At 49.0% G+C, this 24,927-nt stretch overlaps 1 protein-coding gene across 4 annotated transcripts in view; it reads right to left on the minus strand.

The window, feature by feature from the left end:
• The window catches only part of LOC138970921 (uncharacterized), a 52,687-nt gene that overhangs the window by 16,197 nt on the left and 11,563 nt on the right, over positions 1–24,927 (minus strand). For 3 of the 4 annotated variants that reach the window (XM_070343500.1, XM_070343501.1, XM_070343503.1), the window contains exons 3-6: positions 24,444–24,630; positions 23,345–23,507; positions 8,759–9,823; positions 7,520–7,645 (exon numbers count right to left, since the gene is read on the minus strand). In XM_070343500.1, coding sequence (XP_070199601.1) covers positions 7,520–7,645; positions 8,759–9,823; positions 23,345–23,507; positions 24,444–24,630 — 1,541 coding nt within the window. The remainder of the gene's footprint in view (positions 1–7,519; positions 7,646–8,758; positions 9,824–23,344; positions 23,508–24,443; positions 24,631–24,927) is intronic. The other variant, XM_070343502.1, reaches the window with a different exon arrangement.

Consider the following 24,927-nt stretch of genomic DNA (forward strand, 5'->3'; position numbering starts at 1 on the left):
GTGTGTGTTTGTGTGTTTGCTATTCAGTGGCTGACTTTGACTGAAACGGTGGTTTTATTTTTAGGTTCCAGTGGCATCATGGAAGTCGAGGCGGCTCGGGTTCTGTGGGGCAGGTCAGTGTCGCAGCACAATCTGCGATACACAGTTATCCTGTCAGACGGTGACACAAAAACCTTCCTGGAACTTTCCAAAATAAAGCCTGATGGAGATCAAGTAACCATCGAAAAAGAAGAGTACATCAATCACGTTTCCAAGCGTCTTGTAACAGCGCTTCGCAACCTTGTGACAGACTGCCGCAAAAAAGGAATCACTTTGGGAGGGCGAGGGTATGATCAGCTGACTCTGAATACAATCAGGAAGTTGACGATATATTATAATCGGGCAATTAGGGGGGGCGGGGGGGGGGGGGTAAGACAGTTGCAGACATGAAACGGGCAGTGATGGCATCTCTGCGTCACGGCTTCTCAACAGATGACAAGCCACAGCATGACTTGTGCCCCCATTGTGCCGCGTCATGGTCCTTCTACCAGCCCCCAGGAGACTCGTCCATACACCTCTCAACTTCAAGAAGCTGAATCCTCCTCTAGAACCAGTTTACCAGAGACTGACGAAAGATCAACTGCTTCAGAGATGTGTGTCAGGAAAAACCCAAAACTCTAATGAGTGTCTCCACAGCAGCGTTTGGGTTCGCTGCCCCAAGGACAAATTTGCATGCAAAAATCGCGTACGGTTTGCAGTCGTCACAGGGGCTAGGGAATTCAATTTTGAACCAGCGGCTGCTCTCAACACTGCACAGTTCTACGGCTTTACAACAGGCTGTAACATGAAAAGACTAAACAAGGCTGGGAGTGTAAAAGGGTTCTTGGCAGCCTCAGGTTCAAGAAAGATCAGCTAAACAAGAGACGCGACACTGTGCGTGCAGCTAAACTCAAAAGACAGGAGGAGCTCATCAGACTAGAAGGGGGTGCAGCATATGCTGCTGGGCAGTTTTAGGTAAGCCTGTAGTTACCAGGTGTCTGTGAAAAATACCTGAACTATGTTAACATTGATTTGGGGTGAATGAAAGAGCTTTGAAATGTTCTCGGCCTTGTTTCTCTGTTCAGCGTTTTTGCATGACCTGCTTTCTAGGAAACTGTTTTTCTTCAATCCAGCTGTTCAGAATGCAATGAAACTTAAGGGACATGCTTATCAGAGGACAACCTGTGGAATGACAACAGGAATTTTCTTTAAATTAATAAATAACTGTTCAGGCGGGTCATATTTACTAAAATTGTGCTGAAAAACATGATAATTCATCTAAAAAAAATATTTTATCAGAACTATTCATCCTAGAAAAAATCCCTGTTGTCATTCCACAACTATGGACTCCTACATCCTACATACAAAAAATCACATTCCTATGATTTAAGGGGAAGCTAAAAAACGTGTTCCTAGCAACCCATTTTGGCAGTTGGAGATTGCCGTTTCCATGGTAACGGACAGTGACGGTACTGAAAACGTTATCCGTTTTGAAATCGTATATGCCTTACCACTTCATAAGTATATAACATTAGCCTATGGTAAAGTAAATCCAAAATTTTAATAATAAATTTTCATTTAATTAATATACTTACCCAACTCACATATAGCAATTAACTCTAGTTCAGTGCTGGTAACGCTGTACACGTTCCCCTTGGTAACAAGGGAGACCACCCTAAAAAAGAGTGATCCATCCCATAATATCAGACCGATGTCCGGTCCAACATCCGTATGCGTGCGCATACGCCGCCATTTGTATCATTCGAACGAAGCCCAACTCACTACTTTTTTAGAACCCAATACCACCACAGCGGGGAGGCGGGAGGGTTTAAACGATGTGAGTTGGGTAAGTATATTAATTAAATGAAAATTTATTATTAAAATTTTGGATTAAATTACATATTATTACCCAACTCACATATAGCAGATTGCTACTATAGGTGGCGGGTATATAGCGAAAATTAAGATATTAGAACCTGTCCTGCGACTACCACAACAGGTAACGCGGAACTGCCGTCCTGTAACAAGACGCCTCTGAGGTAGAAGTTAATAAAAACCTCCTCAGACCGCCAGTAAGCCGACTCCAGTACTTCAGCCAAAAAGGCCCGACCGGAGGACTGCCAAAGAGGAGGCCCATGCCCTTGCCTCAAACGTTCTAGCTATAGAGAAAGGCAAAACTGCCCTAACATCTCCAGACTGTGATTGTCAACAGGTAAACCTCTGTGTGATCAACATGGAGACTCACTTGGTTAAAGTCCCTTTCGCAATATCCTTACACCTGCTGTGTTAAGCGATATCATAAAAGCTTCTGACTTTCTGACCAATTGCCGAGTCCGTGACAGGTACCTTCTGAGCGTCCTCACCGGACAAATAACCACATCAAGCTCCCCAGGAGCAAGAATCCAGTGTAGCAGTCCATCTAGGTAAGGTTGACTACAAAACGTCATACCTCTACCAGAGTAGATAGACCTTCTTCCCTCCATAACTCAGTGTTTAACGTCGTTTTCAACCGTTCAAGGTTAAACCACGACGGAGATGAAAGATAAGGCAAATGCCCTTTGATTCAATGATCTAACAAGATCCGTGAAAGACAGAAAAATCCTCGAAACTCGAAATGTTAAACTGGCTAAACGTGACTCTAAAGGAACCAAACTCATGCTTCAAGAAAAGAAAGTGCAATTGGAAGCTGGTTGCCCCCATTACCGCTTAAATGCCGAGGTTCAATCACGACCGAGATGAAAGATAAGGAAAGTGACCCTTGATTCACTAATCTAACAAGATCCGTGCGAGTCAGAAAAATCTTCGAACCTCGAAAAGTTTAATTGGCTAAACGCGACTCTAAAGGAGCCCAACTCTCACTTCATGAATTGAGAATGCAATTCGAAGCTGGTTTTCCCTATTTTCCGCTCAAATGCCAGAAAATTTCAAAGAAAACCCACAAGTCATAGATCAGTCTTTCTTAAAAGAGCTGTCTTTATTCAAAATAGCCAGAAAGCACGCTTACTCCCACTTCTCACAGAAGCTACTAGAGTAAGCTTAGCCGTTATCCGTGATAAATCGCCAGGCTAGCCTTGAAAAAAGGGTAAAGCCAAGCTGCACCAAGCCGTAACAACGTGACCGAAATCTCATAAAGTCTTAAATAAGACATGGAAGACAAAACGGAAACCCAAAAAGAAAGGTGGATAGCCACCTGCAATAAACAGAAAGAAGAGGAGTTCTTTCCGTAAGAAAAAAAGCACTTTGAACCAAGCCAGTCAAAGTGGCAAGTGAACAAAACACAAAAACCCTATAGAGACTCTGAACCAAATCCAGAGTCGAGGCGGAAGCCCCTGAGAATTTCAAGGATACCCCTACAGTAGACATCCGTGTAAATCGAATGTGAGAAAGCAAAGATGCCTTCTTGCCAGCCTTAAGAGGTCTGGGAACCAAGATTGCAAAGACCCGTCTGTGAGACCAAAAGGTCGCCGAACAGATCTATGAAAGAGCCCTGTGAAAGCGAGGGTATCGAGCCAAAGCTAAAATAGACAACAGCCAGCCTGAAGCTTTTCGTTTGGAAACAAACAAACCGCCAAGGCCTGCCTAACGCTTTCCCTTTTACCAAGAGCTTCTCTTAGAAGGAAAAACCCCGCGTGCATAGCAGCGGATTCAAAGAGATAACTTTCAAACGAGAAAGAGATTAAAGTCACGCCAAAAGAACAAAACTTTGAAGGCAGAGGCTTACTCCTAGGTAAAAGACGGCAAAGCAACATCCTTTGCATCTGCGTCCTGTAGGACCACAAAGATAGCCATACAGAACGTAACCGCCCAGGCGAGAGAAAATAAAAACAAGTACAAAAGAGCCCATCAAAAAGAAAAGATGAGACAATCTACCCGAGCTAGGAGACCTTGATCTTACAGACAGTTTCTCCTTGCTATCAAAAACCCAATGGATGTTTGCCAAACCCGAGGGCGGTTCCGTAGAACGCAAAAAGAGAACCTAAGTTCTTAGGCTTGGCGTTAACCGAAGCCTACAGAAAGCGCTCCGTGAGTGACACGCTACTTGAGCGTGCAACACAAGCCAAAGCACCCTCGCCACAGGTCACGCGTTGTCCACCAAGGAAGAGCCAAGTGGTGACAAAGAAGACTCGCTTGTGAAAACTTCCACAAGCACAAAGGATCCCGACGGAGGATCTAAGGGCTTGACACTCAAAGATTCTCCTCGGAAAGCTCAAAACAACTACGAACTGCCGCGAACAGCGACACAAGTGAAGTAAGAGCCTCCCTCCTGTTCAAAAGCATTATAATGATCATCGAAATGATGAGACCCAGTCACCCATCCCGATAAGGCTAAACTTGCCAACATCGGAAAATTTTCGAAAAAACAGAAAATTTCAAACGCCAGAATTCCATGACCAGATCTCCATCCACCTGTCCCAAGCCAGCTGGAAGACTGGAAGGGGAAGTGGATACAGCCTGTATAACAGCAAAGGAACCGCAGTAACGGAACCGGAAGCCAAAAGCTGAAAAGTGCCGACTACCAACGCAGTGTTAACAGTAGAAGGCTGTCCCATCCTGTAACCGGAAGATGCAGCCGCAAAAGCGGAAGCGAAACCGGCCGTGGATAAGTAAACATGAGAACCAACCGGTTGTATAGAAACACACCGGAAGATTCCATAGAACCTCGACCCATTACAGCTGCGAGCGCCACTGCCCTTGCTAACTTGAAATGGAACCTGAATACAGTGCTAATCGTTAATGCGGAAGCACCTACATCTGAACAGCCGTCAAGCACAACCGTGCAATCCGGAAGCTGCCTTCCTGTTTGACTCAAATTATCCAACAAGGAACCAGCCTTACTGCTCGCTTCCTGCCCCCCAGGAGGAAGCGGAAGTCAAAACTACAAGAAATATGCCATCTTCAGGGCAATGAACGACGATTCCCGGCCGCGGAAGTGAACCTACTGTTCCTCCGAACTCCGGAAGTCGTCGAACAAAGGCAGGGGTGGACGAGGCAAAAATATTCCTCAGCCACTCCTTCCTGTCAAGTCCTAAATGCCGTTTATCACTGCGCACATCACTGCGCTGGACACCTTGAACGGCAAGTTAAGCTGGGTGACATCCACCACCGTGGACACCTCTCCAAACATCACCTTCCTACTCGGTATCAAAGTTAGGAAGGTGACCCCCAGAGAGACTCGCATGGCCAATCCAAGAATCACCCAGCCCAACAACTTCCTGCCCTCAGGGCGGAAGCTTACGTTGCCCAGCCACGAAAATGCGTGCTACATTCCTCGCGCGAACGTACACCACTTTCACCGGAGAACCCGGCTACACGTGGCCATATGCCAACTCCAGGGCAATGGACAACGATCCCCGAAAGCTGAAGAGAACATCCTGTTCCTCCGAACTTCCAGAAGTCGGAACCGGAAAGAGGTAGAGTCAGTTACGCCCTGCTCTCAACCACCCCTTCCGGTCAAAACTTAAATGCCGTTTTCCGCCGACCACGTCACTGCGCTGGACAACTTGAACGGCAAGTTAAGCTGGGTGTCATCCATCCCATGAACGCACCCTCGTTAACCTTCCTGCTCGCCATCGTAGTCAGGTAGGTGACCCTAGAATGACACCCATGGTCAGCCCCAGAGTCACCAATAACTTAAATGCCATTTCCGTTAGCCCACGTCACTGCGCTGGACAACTAAAACGGCAAGAAAGCTGGGTGTCGTTAGCCTTCCTGCTCGCCATCGAGTCAGGTAGGCCACCGCGGCCTATTCAGTCACACCGCCCTGCTGGAAACCAGACGCAGGAGGTTGACCTACAGACGGACACCCGCGGTCCGTCTCTCAAGGCTGGGAATCCTCTACCACTGAGGCATCCCCGTCATCCGCCCTAACCTACGACTCGAGATCAAGCTCAGAGCCAGAAGGCAGAACATCAGACAGTTTATCGTCGGCAGAACCGACCACTTCCTGCCCCCAGGGCGGAAGAGGACTAAAACGGTCCCCGATATTCTCATAAAGAGACGTACGGAGGCGTTCGTCCTTTCGCTGCTCATAAGAACTCTCACGACATCCATCGCCAGAGAGAGCCCCCTGAGCTCGCACACCGGCAAGCGGTGTAGACATACCTTGTACTGGTGTCACATTCGGGAGAGACACCAAGTCGGTACCCCCATCCTGCGAAGCATGGACATCCGCCCGAGTCACAGTCGCCGAAGGCTTAGCGGAAGTCGAAGCCGGAACTGCAGGCGACCGCCGGATCTTGGCTAAGGAAAAAAACATCAGAAACACCCGACGGAAGCGCACACAATTCCTCCCGAGTGGAAGATAATCCAGACGCTAATGACGAAAACTTGAGAGCTCAGCGTCAACAATAAAGAAGCAACGTCGGCTGGCGCTAACCCAGGGCAGCCAGGCGAAACCGAAGCAGAAGAAGCTACACCAGAACGACTACTCTTGTCAGAAAGTAAACAAGTCTGACCGGAAGATTGTTCGTACGTCTGCTAACACGGGAGACTTAACAGAAGTTGACTCAGATGACACAGACGCGGACTTCCCTGCGCCCTTATCTCTCCTTGAGCTTCTTTTCGGAGGCGTAACGTCAGCTACCTGCCTCGAACTAGGCTTCCGTTTAGCGCTATCAACAAGCGAAGCCTCCGCCATAGCAAACAACTCACGAAAAATTTCACAGAAAACAATTTCAGAAAAATTTCACAAGTACACACGAGCGACGAAAACGTCGCTAAAGTTACAACAAAAACAGAAAGATCTCACCACACAGCATAGGTACAGGTGTAAAGTAAAGGCGGCGACCAAGGGGAGAAGCCAAAGCAAAAGACTCTGGCGAAAAGCTGAAAACAGCAGGAGCGTACATCAGGAGCGTCCTACCCAGTTGAACCGCTGAGAGAGAATGATACAAATGGCGGCGTATGCGCACGCATACGGATGTTGGACCGGACATCGGTCTGATATTATGGGATGGATCACTCTTTTTTAGGGTGGTCTCCCTTGTTACCAAGGGGAACGTGTACAGCGTTACCAGCACTGAACTAGAGTTAATTGCTATATGTGAGTTGGGTAATAATATGTAATTTAATACAAATTTAGATTTTACTGCCTCACATTGCCTTAATTGAGACTATGCGTCACGTGACATGTCACGGTACGAGAGCTGCAAAACGGGTGTGTCAAATTATGGATCGGCTGCGTTTGTGAAGAAAAGTGGTCTAGGAATTTATCTCATCGTATTTGTTCCCACCGACCGTACTGATCACATTTTCGACAATCAAGCATACAAAATAAGGCTAAATAGTATTGGTTCCCAGGTGTGTATAACACACAGAAACTACTTAGTAAGTGGCGCAAATGGTATAGCTGTGAAAAGTTGTTTTTAAATTGTTGGTTCCCAAGATTGCAGAGAGAATTGTTTAGTTACCTTCCATGATGGACATGTACAGCATGATTCAGGTCTGGAACAGACATTTTTTAAACCAGAAACACCACTTTCAAATCATCTTTGCTACTCACATTCAGGATGATTTTTTCTTGAACCATGCATCGGAGGCATGGAGTGTTGTCGCTGGTAGGGCTGAGGAGGGATATTCTCACTTTGGGGCATGGAATGATGTCGAGATTTACCTTTTCCTCCACCTCCTGAAAGCAAAGTTCCCACACTTCAATCATAAATTCATTTTCAAAAGATCTTACTTGTGGGTCACAAAATACAGCAAGCAGGCTAACTTTTAATAAAGACTAACAGAATAGACAATTTTTCGAACTAACTCCTTTGGGTTTGTAAGTGTTGTGGAAGAGTGACCTTTTCTTGCAAAACTTCCGACAAACAAAAGATTGACCAATCACTAGCGAGGGGTCTCTCGGAAACAAGTGGAACGAGGGACGTGTTTCTGACAGACCTCTCGCTAGTGATTGGTCCATCCTTTGTTTGTCGGAGGTTTTGCAAGAAAAGGTCACTCTCCCACAACCCATTCAAACCCGACAGTTATTTTTGGAATTCGTCTATTTATTTATTTTATTTATTTACGAGGATTTATATCGCGCACGTATCTCACCACACAAGGCGACTCAAGGCGCATGTTACCTATTAATGCCGTGTGAGATGGAATTTTTTACACAATATATCACGCATTCACATCGGCCAGTAGATCGACTGCCTTTAGGCGCTGCATCCACCTTTCACGGCCTATTATTCCAGGTCACACGGGTATTTTGGTGGACATTTTTATCTACGCCTATACAATTTTGCCAGGAAAGACCTTTTTGTCAATCGTGGGATCTTTAACGTGCATACCCCAATGTAGTGTACACGAAGGGACCTCGGTTTATCGTCTCATCCGAAAGACTAGCACTTGAACCCACCACCTAGGTTAGGAAAGGGGGGAGAAAATTGCTGACGCCCTGACCCAGGGTCAAACTCGCTTCCGAGCGCAAGTGCGTTACCACTCGGCCACCCAGACCACTATTGGCAATTTATCGTCGGTGAAATCATGGGACCTCTTAAGTGACTTTTGGTGCAAAGTCACTTACGAGGTCCCACGATTTCACCGACGTTATGCAACAATCAAATAAAATGCTGACCACTTTTCACTTCTGATTTACATAATGTTCACACGAACTACACTTAGTGTTTACCCAGCCCTCCAGACAACCTACCAGCCAGCCCACAAACCATCCAAACAACTGACTAATCAGCATCAGGCCAGAGCTGATAATTCACATTACACGAGAACTGCTTGTTCTTCCACTGACCTTGAGAGAAGGGTGCCAGGGGTTGTTTTGCCTCGGTCTGATGCAGAGCATCATTCCAGGGACTCACACTGCCAGACACACCTGCTGGCCAGCTGCTGCTAACAGAGGTGCTGCCAGTCAGTGACGGCCCCCAGCTTCTCCCCCCTCCTTTCGTTTGACTGTGCGAACCAGAGCCCTGTGGACTGGTGGGTGTGGGAGGAAAGAAACTGTAGTTGGAAGCAGCTGGGCAGTTGCAGGCTCCAGAATGCATGCAGAAATGGCCATCGCTGTTGCGGTGCGAAACGTAATCGCTGGATTTGTATGACGGGCGTCTGTGGGATGGACAACTGGCTCTGTAGTCTTGCTGGATTGGTTGCTTTACTGAAGTGTTCTCTTCATGTTGGCCGGACAGAGTGGTCTGCCCCTGCTGAGATGTCTGGTCCTGACACCGAGTGGCTTTTTTTTGCTGAAAGTTGGGGCCTGATTGGCGTTCTGGACTGCTGAGCATGTTGGTTCCGTTAGTGGATGAACTACGTCCCTCTCCCACCATTGGCCCCTGCAGAGGCAGCTTCAGGTCCTCCATGTCTGTGGGGGAGAGACCACCAGGCTGCCTCAGGTTCATGTTAAGCGCCGGATGGTGCATAGTTGTCGGCGCATTGGGAACCAGCATCAAGCTGTGTTGGAGCTGCGACTGGTTGTAGCTAGGGGGAGAGAGGGTTCCGCTGGCATACGTCGTGTGGATGGTGGGGGAGTCGTTGAAAGAATAGGAATCTTCGCCAGGTTCTCCAGGGCTCAAGTTCACCCCATGCTGCGGGATTGGGCCAGGCCGAAGCATGTAGCCATCTTCACTGCCAGCAGAACCCACATCAGAGTTTTCCACTGGCCGGCATCCAGCACCAAGGTCATTCTGTTGGTAGCCCTCGCTTTCATCTTCCACGTAGTGCGATCCTGAGGTGTCTGTATATGGGGGAGGAGGCGACTTTGGCCGATTGTGATCCAAAGAGCGCGGCAATAGGGAGGCAAGTGATGGAGTTTCCGTGTGCTCCTCGCCGGGTCTTGAGCCACTGTTGTACATTCTGCGAATATCTGAAACGAAAATACATTTATTTGAAAAGTTAGTAATAACGCAGGGTTACACAAGCGTACAACGCAGGGTTACACAAGCGCACAACGCAGGGTTACACAAGCGTACAACGCAGGGTTACACAAGCGTACAGCGCAGGGTTACACAAGCGCACAACGCAGGGTTACACAAGCGTACTAGAGTGGACCTCCTCTTCTAAGACCTGTACAAAATGTGAGAAAACAGGTCTTAAACAGGAGGGAGTCTTAAAGGCACAGTGCAGCTCACAGCCTTCGTTTTGCGTTTTTGTTGCAGCTGAGTGCATTTACAGTTCAAAAATCCTCCTATGGTAGTAAATCAAACCCAAAACTACCCAACGACGACATCTATGAAACTCGAGAGTTTCTTGTTCACGCTAGTGCATAAATTAACCTAGTTATTACGTTGGTGTTTGGTCGGAGTTCGATTCAACTTGAGTGATTCCGGCCTCCATTTTGTTTTACACAAACTCATGATGACGTCTGACATAGTTTGCTAGTGACGTGTCTTTTTGTGCATGATGTGGTGATCTACCTGATCTAAATTTAGATCCAAAAATAGGCCTAGACCAGCCGGGTCCGAGTACGAAATTAATTCGAAAAAAAATCGCACTTCTTGACTCTTTGGGTGCAAGTCAATGAAACTTGGTAGTTCTTCTAACGGATAGCTGCCTGAGGTATGATTAAAAGCCCCTGGGGCTCCGTGCACCTGGATTTGACAAGTTCAGTACAGGAGGGAGTCTTAAAATGAGGCTAAATTTACACAGGTTATGAACAAAAAATCTGAGAGAAAAAAAAGGGTATTAATCAGGGGTCTTAAAAGGGGGGTTCCACTGTAATATCATGGTATCGGATCTCTCCCCTGTGCTAAAAATAGTCCTTCTGGACCTTATTCTTCACATGAAACTGTTCATCCACTTCACTAGATACACACCATGCAACAACAGGCCAAATCTGCTTTCCATGTTTTTTTGTGCACCAGTCCTACTGCTGAAGCAAACGAATAGTTATAATAAAATCACAAATCATGTGATGGATGTGGTCGAAAAGGGTAATTAAAAAAAAGGAGACATAAAAAGTATATTTTCAGGGAAAAGCGTTAACTCATAACACCTTTCTCAGAAAATGTACTTTTTATGTCTCCTTTTTTTTGTAAATGCTTGCGACAGAAGGCACCATACCATGGGATGCGATCAGTAAACTGTGCAGTGAAACTGAAAGAGTCATGTTTATGTGCTAAATGCCAATGAAGATTGAACGTGTTACATCGTATCTGTTGCAATAAATCAAAAATTTTAGTAATAAATTTTCATTTGATTAATATACTTACCCAACTCACATATAGCAATTAACTCTAGTTCAGTGCTGGTAACGCTGTATGCATCCCCTTGGTAACCAAGGGAAGCCCCTCTAAAAAAAAGAGTGACCAATCCCATAAGGCCATATTAATACATACTTCCGACTTCCGTATGCGCGCGCATACGCCGCCATATGCATCATTCCAAACGAAGCCCAACTCACTCCCTTTTTTAGAAACCCACAACCCACAGCGGGGAGGCGGGAGGGAATAAACGATGTGAGTTGGGTAAGTATATTAATCAAATGAAAATTTATCACTAAAATTTTTGATTAAATTACATATCTTACCCAACTCACATATAGCAGATTGCTACTATAGGTGGCGGGTACTCACCATCTCAAGCACGAAGAACCTGCCCTGCAGCCACCAGAGACGGCAAGGCAGACGAGCCGTCCTGACGACAAGAGGCAACATCCCTCAAGTAGTGGTTAATGAAGATGTCTTCTGATCTCCAATATGTCACCGCAAGGACCTCTGAGAGGCGTCCTGAGCGGAGCACAGCCAAGGACGATGACCATGCCCTAGCCTCATGTGTTCTGGCAGAAGTAAGAGGCAGAATGGCTCTAGCATCCCCAGACTGGGTCTGCCACCAAGTATAAGCCTGCCTGATTGTCATTGACACCCATTTGGTCAGGGTAACTTTCGAAATGTCTTTACTTCTCACAGTATTGAGTGAAATAAAAAGTAGCTTTTGGGTTTCCGAGCGAAGAGGAGAAGTTCTAGACAAGTAACTGCTGAGGGCACGAACCGGACAGTTAAGAGCATCGGGATCTCCTGGAGCAAGCACAGCGCTCAAGGGGGGAATATGAATAACCGGGGAAGCATGACCGGGCTTTTGATTCTTTGCTACAAAATCGAAAATTTTTAATTAAATTTTGATTTAATATAATATACTTACCCAATTCTTATGAATGCATTGACTTTAGTCCCACATGCTAGATGTCGAAAAACCTCTCAAATTACCTGCCCTTAGTAGGGTGGTAACCAAGCTAAAAGCGACGCCATAGCCGTTGCTATGGCCTGACCTTGCTCGGTTACCCATAACACCCTGCGCACCACGTGAGCGCCAGCATCCGTAATAATCATTCGAGACTATTAGTCAAACAAACCCCCAAGGACATAATCCAGCGGGGACGGATGGGAGGGTATTAACTATAAGAATTGGGTAAGTATATTATATTAAATCAAAATTTAATTAAAAATTTTCGATTTAATCACATATTCTTACTCCAATTCTTATGAATGCAGATTCCTCCTAAAGGTGGAGGGAACCTACTTATGTCCTTGTAAGAACCTGCCCTGCAGCAACTAAAACCAGCAATGAACTGGAGCCGTCTAGCCGCGTGCAGGAGAAATCCCAAAGATAGAAACCGATGAACACATCATCTGACCTCCAGTAAGCCGTTTGCAAAGCTTCGCCTAGGCGACCAGAACGCAACACGGCAATAAATGTAGCAGAGCCCCTAGAGAGAGACAAATAAAAGATGTCTCTTTCGCTCCATTGTAAAGACATAAGAACCTGAGCTAAAGCTCGTGGTTCCAAAAGACAGTAACGTCAAAAAATGGATTAAAATAGTCTAACCAGACAGTTAGAAAATCCGAATCTCCCGGAGCGAGAATCCTCCCAAGAGGAGGGAATCAAACACCAGAGGATATTGACCAGGTTTCTGAAATCCCAAAACCTGACCAAAAACCGTGAACAAACGGAACCAAAAGCCCTAAGGCTACATCCTCTGGCAAACCCCAAAAGCGCATGCGCCTCACTGCCCTATAGGGCTGAGGCCCAGAGTAAGTAGAACAAAGTCCCACGCGCTAAACAAGGGGGAGCCTCTAAACCTCGTAAAACAAGGTCCTTTGATCATGCCCACAAGAGCGCCATGAGCAACAGAAGAGAGGCCTATTTGTTTCAAAACAGCTGAGATAGCCGAGACGCCGGAACCTCAAAGAAGAGGCCCAGCTGCCCAAAGCCAAAAACTGAAACAGAGGTGAAAAACCACCTGGCTTGAGAGAGGGGCGCTAAGGAGTTGCACCCCCGCTCTAAATCCCCAATTGGCCAAAGAGGCCAAACAAGGAGCATACACAGATAAAGTGGAGGAAATATATGCTTCGTGCCCAAAGAACAGAGTAAGAACCCATGATCTAAAACACAAACAGCACGCCTCCAGACCCGTAAGCAGATGGGCCAACCCCTGAGCAAGCCCTGAGAGGACCTGTTGAGCGAGTCGGCCCGATCGCAGAGCTGGCCGGGGAGAAATTCCCCTGAGAAAATGATTTAGTGAGAAAACCCAATCAGAATCCCTTATACTCTGTCTGACAGGGAGTGAGAACTTGCTCACCCCAGCTAGTTCACATAAGAAGCAACAGACGAATTGCCCGAATGCAACAGGACATGCCTGTAAATAGCCAAAAAGGAAAGGCTAGTAGACTAAGAGCCACTGCTCCTAACCTCAGGCAAAAGAGAAGCCCAAGGATTCACGTCTACATCACAGCCTCAAGACTGCAATCGCCATTGCCGGCCCCATCTAGACGAAAACGCATCCAAAAAGCGGTCTAAGTCCAGGGGGAAACAAAGCTAGGGAAAAAAGTCCCCTGAGCGATCCAAAAGGATTCCAGCCACCTTCCGGCGTGGAGGAACCCACTCTGGAGGAGGACCCTCATGTCCCAGACCTGTGAGGCCGAACCCCCCAAAAAACTTGAGGAAAGACTAGAGGGCCAGCATAGCTATCGATACCGTCCGACCGAAGATCGGGTCTAAAGACCCCACAGAGGCCTGCTCTCGTGCCAGTCTGGCAGTAAAAAGCGCTAAAAGCCTCCCTATTCTCTCTTGTGTGAAGAATAAACCTTCCAAGAGACAAAGTCGAACAGCATGCCCAGGTAAAAAACCTGGGATAAGGACAGCTCGGAATTTTGCCTGGTTACTGAGAGCACCAGGCAAAAAGCCTGGTTCAACACCAAAAGGAAGTGCAGCTGACAAGCTGATTGACCTTGAAAAAGCTCAACCAGCCCCCGAGATAGTCCAGAGACCAACACCCCCAGAAACCGAGCCCTTTCCTGTGTGCAGAAACGCAGAAGGAAAGCTCATGTGAGAGCACCGAGGAAAATCTCAGCCAAAGCTGAAAGCTCTAGCCCATGCCGACCCACCTCCCGCAGAGAGGGAGGCGACACTGAACCAAAACACCCCTTTGTAACCGGGAGCGCATAAATGCGCTGCCAGAGGTCCACGAAGGAAGGGAAAGATTCCAGCTATTGAGTAGGTCTTAACAACCCCCGAAAAAGCCTGACCCTTGCTTCCTGCAACCAGCATGAAATCAAACCCCTTGTAAAGGAAGGAGATCACACCAAGCAAAAACAGTGTGGGCCTAAAACGTCACCGAGAAACTTCTCTGCTCAGTGACGACCCTAGCCCAAGCTGCCAGCAGCCTGGCTAAAGCCTTATCCAAGGCATCCTCCCTAACCCAAAAGAGCGTTCAGGGAGGATAAGATTGCCTATAAGAAAGCACAGAAGAGAGTCTCTGCCAAAGCAGAAAACTCCAAACCATGCCATCCTAGCTCCTCCAGAGAGGAGAGGGAGGAGTAACATCATGAAAACTCCATGTTCCCTGTGGTCTGTAAGCGAAGCCAGAAACTAGCCCCTGGCAATAAAAAGTGCGGATCAGACCCTGAGCCTGAAAATTCCCTGCTATCTTCTTCCGCACTAAAAGTGAGGACGAAGCAGCCTGAAACCCCGAAGCCAGCAGTCCCCTGCGTATAAAGCAGCGGGAAAGGTGTAGGATGAAGACCACTATCCTAAGGTGCGGAACAAGCCAAAAGTGTGGCATGAGGTAGGCAATCACCGAAGACTCAGCAAATGAAACAAATTGCGAGAAAGCCTGTGAAAACCCAAAGCCATCCCGGAAGAGGAAGGAAGAGAGACACCCCCAACCTATCCGGGACAAAGTAAACTGCAACAGCAGCCGCTCTATGTATGGAAAGCCTACAACCAGTAGGCAACCCTATACACTCCCCCTCCTCCAACAAGAAGTCCGAACCTAACCACCAGTTGTGTAAAACACAAAAGGAGGGGAGACCGGGGAGGTCGCGCACTAAATACTCCTGCCGATAACACCGCCAAGAGTGTGGATGAAAAGCGTGATCAGTCTCTGACTGCCAACCCAAAACCGCCCACCTGAACAAGAGGTGGGGGGAAGAGGGGTTGGTAACTGGCACAGATCTCTGCCGAGAAGGAGATAGAGTGGAGAAACAAGACAAAGCCGGGCCCGGCGCATCTTACCCCACCCGCTGTGCGAGAGAAGCATCCCAGTGCTAAGAACCAGACTACCTGGTTTGAACCACAACTCACCCCAAGTGGGGAGGGGGGTGGTCCAGCACAGCCGCAACCCCTAGAGGGGGTAAGGACTGAAACAGAGAAACGGCCGTAAACGGCCGATCCTCGCTCGCCCACCTGCCAAAGTCAAGTAGCCCTATCACTCACCCACCCCTAGGAGGGGGGGGGGTGACCTATGCTGGCTAAGGACAATGACCACTGGCCAGGTGATACTATAGCCGAGTCCCCGCAGACCATTGTGAATACAAAGAATGGGAGACTGGAGAGAAAGAGTATATTCTGTCTCCGCCTGTCCCAGGTAGACAGCCGGCACAGCCCGTGCAGAGAACAAAACGGAGCAAAGCTCATTGTTCCCTGACCACTGTGCGAGACACCCTGCCGAGAACAAAAGAGAGTCAAGCTCATTGTTCCGCGACCGCTACCCGCGACGAGCGCGGGCAGCTAACACAGCCACCTGTCCCAAATGGAGCAGAGGAGTATGTAACGTAGCCTGGAAAGCCGTACATAGCACCCCCGCTGTGTAGAAAGGCCTCGATAGAAGAGGAGAACGATTGTCAGGCCAGGACCATAGAGGCACAGACTGTGAAGACAGTCTAACAGCGCCCACCCCGTCCAACCCAGAGGGAGGGAAAGGGTGGACCCGCGACAAGCGCGGGCAGCTAACACAGCCACCTGTCCCAAAAAGGAGCAGAGAAGGAGTATGTAACGTAGCCTGGAAAGCCGTACATAGCACCCCCGCTGTGTAGAAAGGCCTGAGCCACTCCATGCCCCAGATGGGGAGGGGGGTGGCTCGTCACAGCAGTAAGAGCGACGGAGAGAGACGAACCGAGCAACGGCCGACCCCCCTCCGTCCACCTGCCGTAGTCCTATAGCCCACCGCCCGCCCACCCCGATAGGGGAGGCGAACGATTGTCGGGCCAGGACAATTGAGGCACAGACTGTGAAGACAGTCTAACAGCGCCCACCCCGTCCAACTCAGAGGGAGGGAAAGGGTGGAACGCTACTCCAGCCCCCACCCGATCCCGCCCGGTGGGCGGGAAAGAGTGAGCCACTGATACCCCACCCTGCCCCAAATGGAGCAGAGAAGGGGTATGTAACGTAGCCTGGAAAGCCGCCACCCGAACGCGCCCGGGGGGCGGGAAAGGGTGGGAAGCTAACACGGCCCCCTGCCCGCAAAGGGCAGAGTGGGACAAGCCCTGGCCGTGACTTACCGTGCCCCCCCACTCCCCCTTCCTCACGGTAAGGGGGCTGCATGACCGACCCAGCAGTGCTGTTTTTAAAGCAAGCCGAGCGGCCAACGCAGGCGGGGAGCTGGCCCCCTCTCCTAAAGGAGAGAGTGCTCGCGAACAACCCAGTCTACCAGTGGCAGAAAGGACTGAACCGAACTGGCCGATTGCACCAGGCGACGGTGCGACGCAGGAGCGCCCCCCCTATCCCCCCCCATTGGCGGGGGGCTGCGTAACACACTGTGAAGTACCGGCGGTAATCAGAGTGGTTAGACGCAGGCAGGGAGCAGGCCCCCCCTCCTAAAAGGAAGGGGTGCTCGAGAACAGCCCAGAGCCACCAGAGGCAAAAAACGGGCTGAACCGAACAGGCCATTTGCACTTGACCACAGTGCGAAGCTGACGAACGGGAGGGCGGGAACCGCCGATCGCGCCTGAAACAGCTGAGAATACAGACCAAAACATCGTTAAGTCCCCCCAAAAGGAGGACATTGACTGATTCCTCTTACGCAGAGAAAGGGGAAAGAATAGCCACACGGCCACCCCCCCCCCCATCAGTCGCACCGACGACGATCCAACAAAAAGTCTATAAGAAGCCTAAAGGCTGATTAACCCCAACAGGGGAAGCGAGCTGTGAAAGAACTGAACCCGCCCTCGGAGGGATAGGAACATAAAAAGAAGTGCTGTTTGACGGATCTAAGACCCGCATAATAGGCAAATCAAAGTTCTTAGGCTACTCTTAGGTATAGTTTTCTAAACCAGGCTAAGAGCCTTGTCACCTTCCAGTCTCGCGCCACGTTTAGCTTTGTTGTCGGCCATTTTAAGACCGGCGAAAAACAGTCACCCAGAACAAAAACCTTCTGCGTGCGTGTTCAACACAAAGCTATCAACATTTATACCAAACATAAACAGGAAAGATCTCACCAAAAGGTAGACGGACAGGTAGACCCCCAAGAACCGGCTAGTCTCAAGGACGAGCAGGCATGTGAAGGCCAAAGTGAGAGCGAAATTCGGACACGTCCACCGTGTGTTGTCGAAAGTCGAGAATGATTATTACGGATGCTGGCGCTCACGTGGTGCGCAGGGTGTTATGGGTAACCGAGCAAGGTCAGGCCATAGCAACGGCTATGGCGTCGCTTTTAGCTTGGTTACCACCCTACTAAGGGCAGGTAATTTGAGAGGTTTTTCGACATCTAGCATGTGGGACTAAAGTCAATGCATTCATAAGAATTGGAGTAAGAATATGTGATTAAATCCGGCCTGAACTTCAAAGAAAAAGAACCATCCTTCTCTAAAGAAATATCACGCGCCAATCCCGACAAAGCGTGTACCTCACTGCCACGACGAGCTGTGGCGAGCAAAACGAGAAACAAAGTTTTCCTCGTAAGGTTAGCTAGACTAGCTAAGTGTAGAGGCTCAAATTCGTCCGATGCCAAAAAACGTAAAACTAAAAACAGATCCCACGCAGGGAGCTGCGTTTTGGAACGAGCTGAAACAAGGGAAGCGCCCTTTAGCACACTCGCGATCACGCCACTTAAATCAATTTTGCGGCCCAGCTGTCTAAGCGTTGAAGAGATAGCAGAACGCCTCACGCGCAAAGAAGAAGGAGACCCTCCCTTCCCTGCCAACCAGGATAAATGGTTGGCAACCTGCATTGACCTGGGAGAGAGAGGGCTAACACCATTTTCAGAGCACCATTTTGTCCACGCAGACCAGTGCGATGAATAGACCGACTTCGTCGAATCTCTATGCGCTTGCTGAACGAAATTCAGAGTTGAATTTGTGGCACCCGCACGGAGCAGAGAGACTCTGATAGCACCCAGCCGTGAAGCTGCAACGCTTGCGGGTCCCCGTGCGGAATGCCCGACCTGGGTTGTAACAGGTCGCCCTTTCAAACGCCTAGAGGAATGGGCGGACGAACCGCCATGCGCACCAGATCCGGATACCAATGTTGACTGGGCCACAGAGGGGCCACCAGAACCAACGCTGGTTTTTCTAAGTCTGCTTTCCGCACCACCTTGCCTAGCAGGCAAAATGGGGGAAAGGCGTAAGCCTGCAGATCTGACCAATCTAGATCCAGTGCATTCACGGCCCAAGCTAGAGGGTCCGGAAACGGAGAGACAAACAGAGGGAGACGAGCCGAGAATCTCGTTGCAAACAGATCGATGGGAGGCTTGTGAACTTGAACCCAAAGACGATCCAGAGCCTGGTGGGAGAGAGTCCATTCTGAGTGCAAGACCTTGCTCCCCCTGCTGAGGGAGTCGGCCAGAACGTTGAGAGAGCCCCTCAGATAGACAGCTGACAGCCGAATGTTGTGAGTGCTGCACCAGACCAGTAACTGACACGCGCTGTTCGACAGAACCTGAGAGCGCGAGCCCCCCTGGTGATTTATGTAAGCCGCTACAGTCGTGTTGTCCGTGTGTACCAGGACATGACTGTTTGCCAGCAGAGGCAGAAACGAACGCAGGCCGAGTGCCACAGGCTCCAGCTCTAGAACATTTATGTGCAAAGAGGCCTGACTGGCGTCCCACACCCCTGAAGCAGTCTGGTCTGCCAAATGAGCCCCCCAGCCCGAAAGCGAGGCGTCCGTGAAAAGATTGTTCTCCGGTGCAGGGGGAACAATAGGGACACCCTGTGACACCCAGGGAAGAAGCCATATGCTCGTTGTACGGCTGAACCAAGCACCCAACTCGATCAGGCAATTCCAGCCTTGAGTCGCTTGGTCCCACTGCGCTTGGAGCGCTGCTTGAAAGGGCCTCTTGTGGACTCTTCCCAGAGGGACAACAGTGGCCATGGATTCCATCTGCCCTAAAAGAGAAGTCAACTCCCGGGCCGTAGACAGATTCTTTCCGTAAAGAACACGGATAGCCTCCTGCAACTTGTCCACCCTCTTTCGAGCAGGACGGACTGACCAGTTCAGGGTATCGAACTCCATTCCCAGGTACGTGAACTGCTGGGAGGGCACCAACTCCGACTTCACGAGGTTGGCTGTGAAACCGAGCTGAACCGCTAGACTGAGCACCCTCTGAGTGTGCGTATTGCAGAGGACCTGGTCCTGATGCAAAATCAACCAGTCGTCCAAATAGGCTCTCAGCCGCACACCTTCTTGCCTCACGAGGGCACAAAGCTGACGCACGACCATCGTGAAAATCCAGGGGGAGAGAGACAGACCGAACGGGAGCGCCCGAAACTGAAAGATCCTCTCTCCCCAGCGGAAACGAAGCCATTTTGTGTCTGCCGCATGCATCAGCACATGAAAATAAGCGTCGGTCAGGTCTATAGACGTGACCCAGTCCCCCGGCCGAAGGGCTTCTCTCACTGAGGCAGGCGTCTCCATCGTGAACTTCACGACCCGCAGGAACCTGTTCAACGGCGACAAATCCAGAACAGGCCTCCACGCCCCCGAGGCTTTGGGTACTACGAACAACCTGCCGTAAAAGCCTGGGGACCTGTGATCGAGCACCTCCTCGATCGCACCTTTTGAAAGGAGTGCAGCGACCTCTCCCTGAATAGCTGCTTTGGCCTCCGCGTCCCGCGGAAACACAAAAGGCGGCGGTATCCTGGACAGCGGTGCCTTCCCGTCTGCCCAGAGAAGACGAAATCCCGAACTGATTACCCCCAAAATCCACTGGCTGGACACCAAACGCATCCAGGCAGCGATGGCCCTGGAGGGGCCGCCCGCCACCACAAAGGTGGGGGCTAACGGGGCGATCTGCTCGGGAAGACATCATTGGGGGTGAGGCTTACGCCCCGACCCCCTAGATCCACCAAACGAACCCCTCTTCTGATAAGGGGCGCCACGCCCCCTGCCTCGAGAAGAGGAGTTCTGGTTCTGACTCTTGCCACCGCCCGAGAACGAAGGCTGAGCCTTGTTCTGCTGCTGAGGCTTATTCTGCGGTTTTTGAAAGCCCTGATGGGCGATCCTGGCAATCGCCAAATCCCTGGCGTCTTGGGTCTCCTTTTGCAAAGCATCAAGAGACGAACGACTTACAAGTGAGCCGTCCTCAAAGGGAGAGAACCTCAGACTATCGATAGTTCCCTTGTCCCTGATCTTTGAGCCACTCAGAAAGGCAGCTCTGCGCGAGAGAATCGCATGAGTGTACAGCTTGGCTGAAAGCCCCATTTGCTCACGAGAGACCCTGGCTAAGGTAGCCAACAGCGTTGTAACGTCTTCAGCAGAAGCGTCATAACGAAACTCAAAAGGCTCAAGACTTGACGCAATCGATCTCGACAACGAACGTTGAAGTGACTCAGAAACCGAGGACAATTCCAACAGAGATCTCCCTGTCTCCTCTAGCGCCAACAGAGAGCCCTCCACATAGGGCACAGGTCTGTCTTTGCTATAACCGTCTTCCCTGAGAGACGCCAGATCCGGCGTAACAGGCAGAGCCGCTCTAGGAAGAGCAAAAGACTCCACCAAGTCAACAGGCTGCGGCACCAGCTTGAAATTGCGGAGAGCCGCTGCACCAGGCACCGCTTGTCCTGTTTGAGCCAGCCACGACGTGGCCGAATCAGGTGCGTCCCCATGTTGAACCAACAAAGGCATTGGGGCCACCTGATTATACGACTGAGAATTCTTCTTCAAGACTTTCGGCATCTCATACGCAACAGCGGGCGATTCGAGAAATTTGAAAGAACATTTCTTCCCTTTCGCACTGCGAAAGTCTCCAAGTGCAGAGAGAGGAGGAACCACAAGAGACTTAGATTCCACCACCCCCTCTGCAAAATATCTTGAAGCCGTCTCAGCCGCAGATGCCACCGCATCAGAAAGCTTAAACGGAATCTTGAATTCGGTACCTTCGACTGCTGCGGAAGCACCGTCTTCTGAACAGCCGTCCGGCACTTCCATGCCATCCGTCAGCTGGCCCCCTGCTTGACTACCATAGTCAAACAAAGAGCCAGCCACACTGCTCCCTTCCTGCCCCCCGGGCGGAAGCGAAAGACGCGCACCCTTACCGCATTCTAAAGAAGCGGGTGGTTGCGACAAATCTTCCGTTCGCTCTCCAAGGTTCTTGACCGCCACCGACCTGCTGCCAATGCAGTCAGAGCCAGCCTCAGCTTCAGAACTTTCACCCACAAAGCCTGAGCCCGGAGTTACTTTCTCTTGAAAACGCTCTACCCTTTCTCCGGAGAACCCAGATACTTGGGTAGAAGACATACCTTTAATGTGGCGAGAACCACCAGAAGCCGGACCGCAAGCCACCAGAGTAGGCATGGTACCATCCTGAGACGCATGAACCTCAGCCTGAGTAACAGTAGCAGAAGGCAAAGGGCGGAAGTCGGCCAGAGACGACACACCAGTCACACCAGCAGGCAGTGACCGGAACTCCGCCCGCGTGGACGCAACCTCCTCTGCCAAGGACGAGACCTGTGAGCTTAAAGAAAGTAAAAGAGACGCTACGTCCACAGACGCAAGGCCGGGAATCACAGACACCGAAGCCGCCTTAGCGGGCTTATCAGCACGAGACAACTTGTCTAAAGTTTTATCAGTCAAATTCGCCGAAGTAGGCATGTCAATCAAAACATCGGTAATCTTTTGCAACGACGGTTCCTGAACCGAAACATGTGCCTGGCCGGGAGCTTTCGCTTTCCTAGGCGTTTTCTTTGTAGGCGGAGAATCAGCAGTTACTTGCTTAGACGACTGCCGCTTCTTGGCGCTATCCGCCATGACCAAAACAACTCACGAAAAATTTTGTAAACAAGAAAATTTCACAAGTTCAAATTAAAGGTCAAAACGCCCACAAACACAAGCAAAAAACAAGAACGACCTCACCTCAACATGTAGAGAAGCGAAGACAAGCTAGAAGAAACCAAGAGGTAAATGACCAAGTCCGCAGACGAAGTGTCAAAATGGCTGAACACAGCCAGAGCGTACAAAACACGACCAGTCCCACTGCTCGCTGAGTATGGAATGATGCATATGGCGGCGTATGCGCGCGCATACGGAAGTCGGAAGTATGTATTAATATGGCCTTATGGGATTGGTCACTCTTTTTTTTAGAGGGGCTTCCCTTGGTTACCAAGGGGATGCGTACAGCGTTACCAGCACTGAACTAGAGTTAATTGCTATATGTGAGTTGGGTAAGATATGTAATTTAATATAGATTACATCCCACCGATGTCACACATGCATTACACCCCACGTCTTACCAGAATACAATGGTACCTGCCCTTCTGATGAGGACACCTCAACAACAAAAAAGGACATCTTCTTTAGAACCCTTGTCTATTAGTATTATCTTGACCAAAATATACCTGTCATAACAGGCCATGTGAAATGTAGGGACTCTTCTGATTTTCCGAAGAGTGTCACAACTAACTTGCCATAAATAAGTTTACGGGTTTCGCCAGCCAAGTTTTAGTCGTCTCGACGATGATCCCAGGTTTTCAATGTAGATCTTTTAGTTTCAGGCTGACAGATTGTCTAAATGTTTTGATATTGCTTGAAGCGACTTACTTTGTTGGCCTAGACAGTGGGACCACAGAAGGTGTCCTTTACTGGGAGTTGTCCTCTCATCGGAGGGGCCTCACATCACAGTTACCATTGTACACCATTTGCTAAAGAAACAAAATAGTGCATTATTTAGGTAGATGAATACCTGTCATTCCATTCAAGATGACATTCTGCCCCTCAGAGTCCATGTCGACCAGCGTTTTGTAGACATCGAACACCGTGAAGCGTACCCCACGCTTGTTTATGAGGTAGTCCAGAACCTTGCAGATAGAACTTGTCTCCCCTGGAACCTTCTGAGAATCCAACCACTGAAACAGGCACACCATAGATGGCTCTGATTTACTGGGCTAAAGTTCAAACTTATAATCCGGTTATTCTCCAGAGCTGTGAACCAGAGGAAACCATGATACGGGGGTGATATTTCTTTATCTAAGTCAGACATTTTAACCATACAAATTGATTTCAAAAATGAATACTGGTTCTAAAGATATCCTTGGCCTGCAGAGAGCGAATTAGAAATACTTGCATATTTTGATTGTCTACGTTCAGAACATTACACACAATTCAAAATACGTACGTACATGACTCACGTAAAATGAAATCCAGAGGATGTGACAAGAATTCAAATTGTAACATTTAAAAAAGATAAAAAATTGTACACTATGGTTTTCGTTGAGTGTTTGTATCACTATCTAACTAAAATATTAATGATGAAATAAAGATAATACATTCTAGTTTCTGGTATTAACCAAGAAACAGTGTTGTTCCCAGCCTCATAAGACAAAAGTTGAGATAGACCTGGACTGAACATGCATATAGGTCCAAATTTAGGTCCTGGCCTTGTCCGCTAAGTAGGAAAACTCAGGACCAGGGCCGAGGTGCACAGGAAAGGTCACTTGGTACCGCTTGACTTTATGACAGGAAAGGTCACACCGCTTGACTTTATGACAGGAAAGGTCACTTGGTACCGCTTGACTTTATGACAGAAAAGGTCACTTGGTACCGCTTGACTTTATGACAGGAAAGGTCACTTGGCACCGCTTGACTTTATGACAGGAAAGGTCACTTGGCACCGGTTGTCTTTATGACAGGAAAGGTCACTTGGTACCGCTTGACTTTATGACAGGAAAGGTCACTTGGTACCGCTTGACTTTATGACAGGAATTGTCATTGCCCTTCCTTTCCTTGCAAACAGGTACAATCTCTACCTGGAAATATTTCAAGAACAAGCAACACCGATTTACCTGCCAGTCCCTTGGTGTCAGCCCATTTCTATCGGCAAAAGCGCGATAGTCTCTGTCAGGCAAGTCCTTGACAGGATCTAGAATCTGAGAGAGCTCCATTCTGATCCTGTGTGAAATATATCTGGCTGGGATTCTCTTCATCTCCTGGACCAGTCGACAGCCAGCACCTCTGCCTCCTGATGCAGCCCTGGAACGTTCAGGAGAAAAGTTGAAAGAAGAAATATGATTGGAAATTCTGTGAAGTGCCCTTCGCTGTCAAAAATATATTATTGTGCCACAGAAATGTACCAAAAAATACCCTGTAAGCGCCCACCCTCCTAAGGCATCAAGTCCACCCCTGTGCAGGGTCAGTTCCTCATTAGAAATAGCAAACTTTGGCCACTTGGTATGAACATATTTTCTTTATATCCCATGACCTCCCTTATATGTCTCTGTAAATGTACTCTTGGTATATTTCTTGTATTTCAATTGTTCTCTTGTTACA

This window comes from Littorina saxatilis, linkage group LG7, assembly GCF_037325665.1.
Source record: "Littorina saxatilis isolate snail1 linkage group LG7, US_GU_Lsax_2.0, whole genome shotgun sequence".
Lineage (NCBI taxonomy): Eukaryota > Metazoa > Mollusca > Gastropoda > Littorinimorpha > Littorinidae > Littorina > Littorina saxatilis.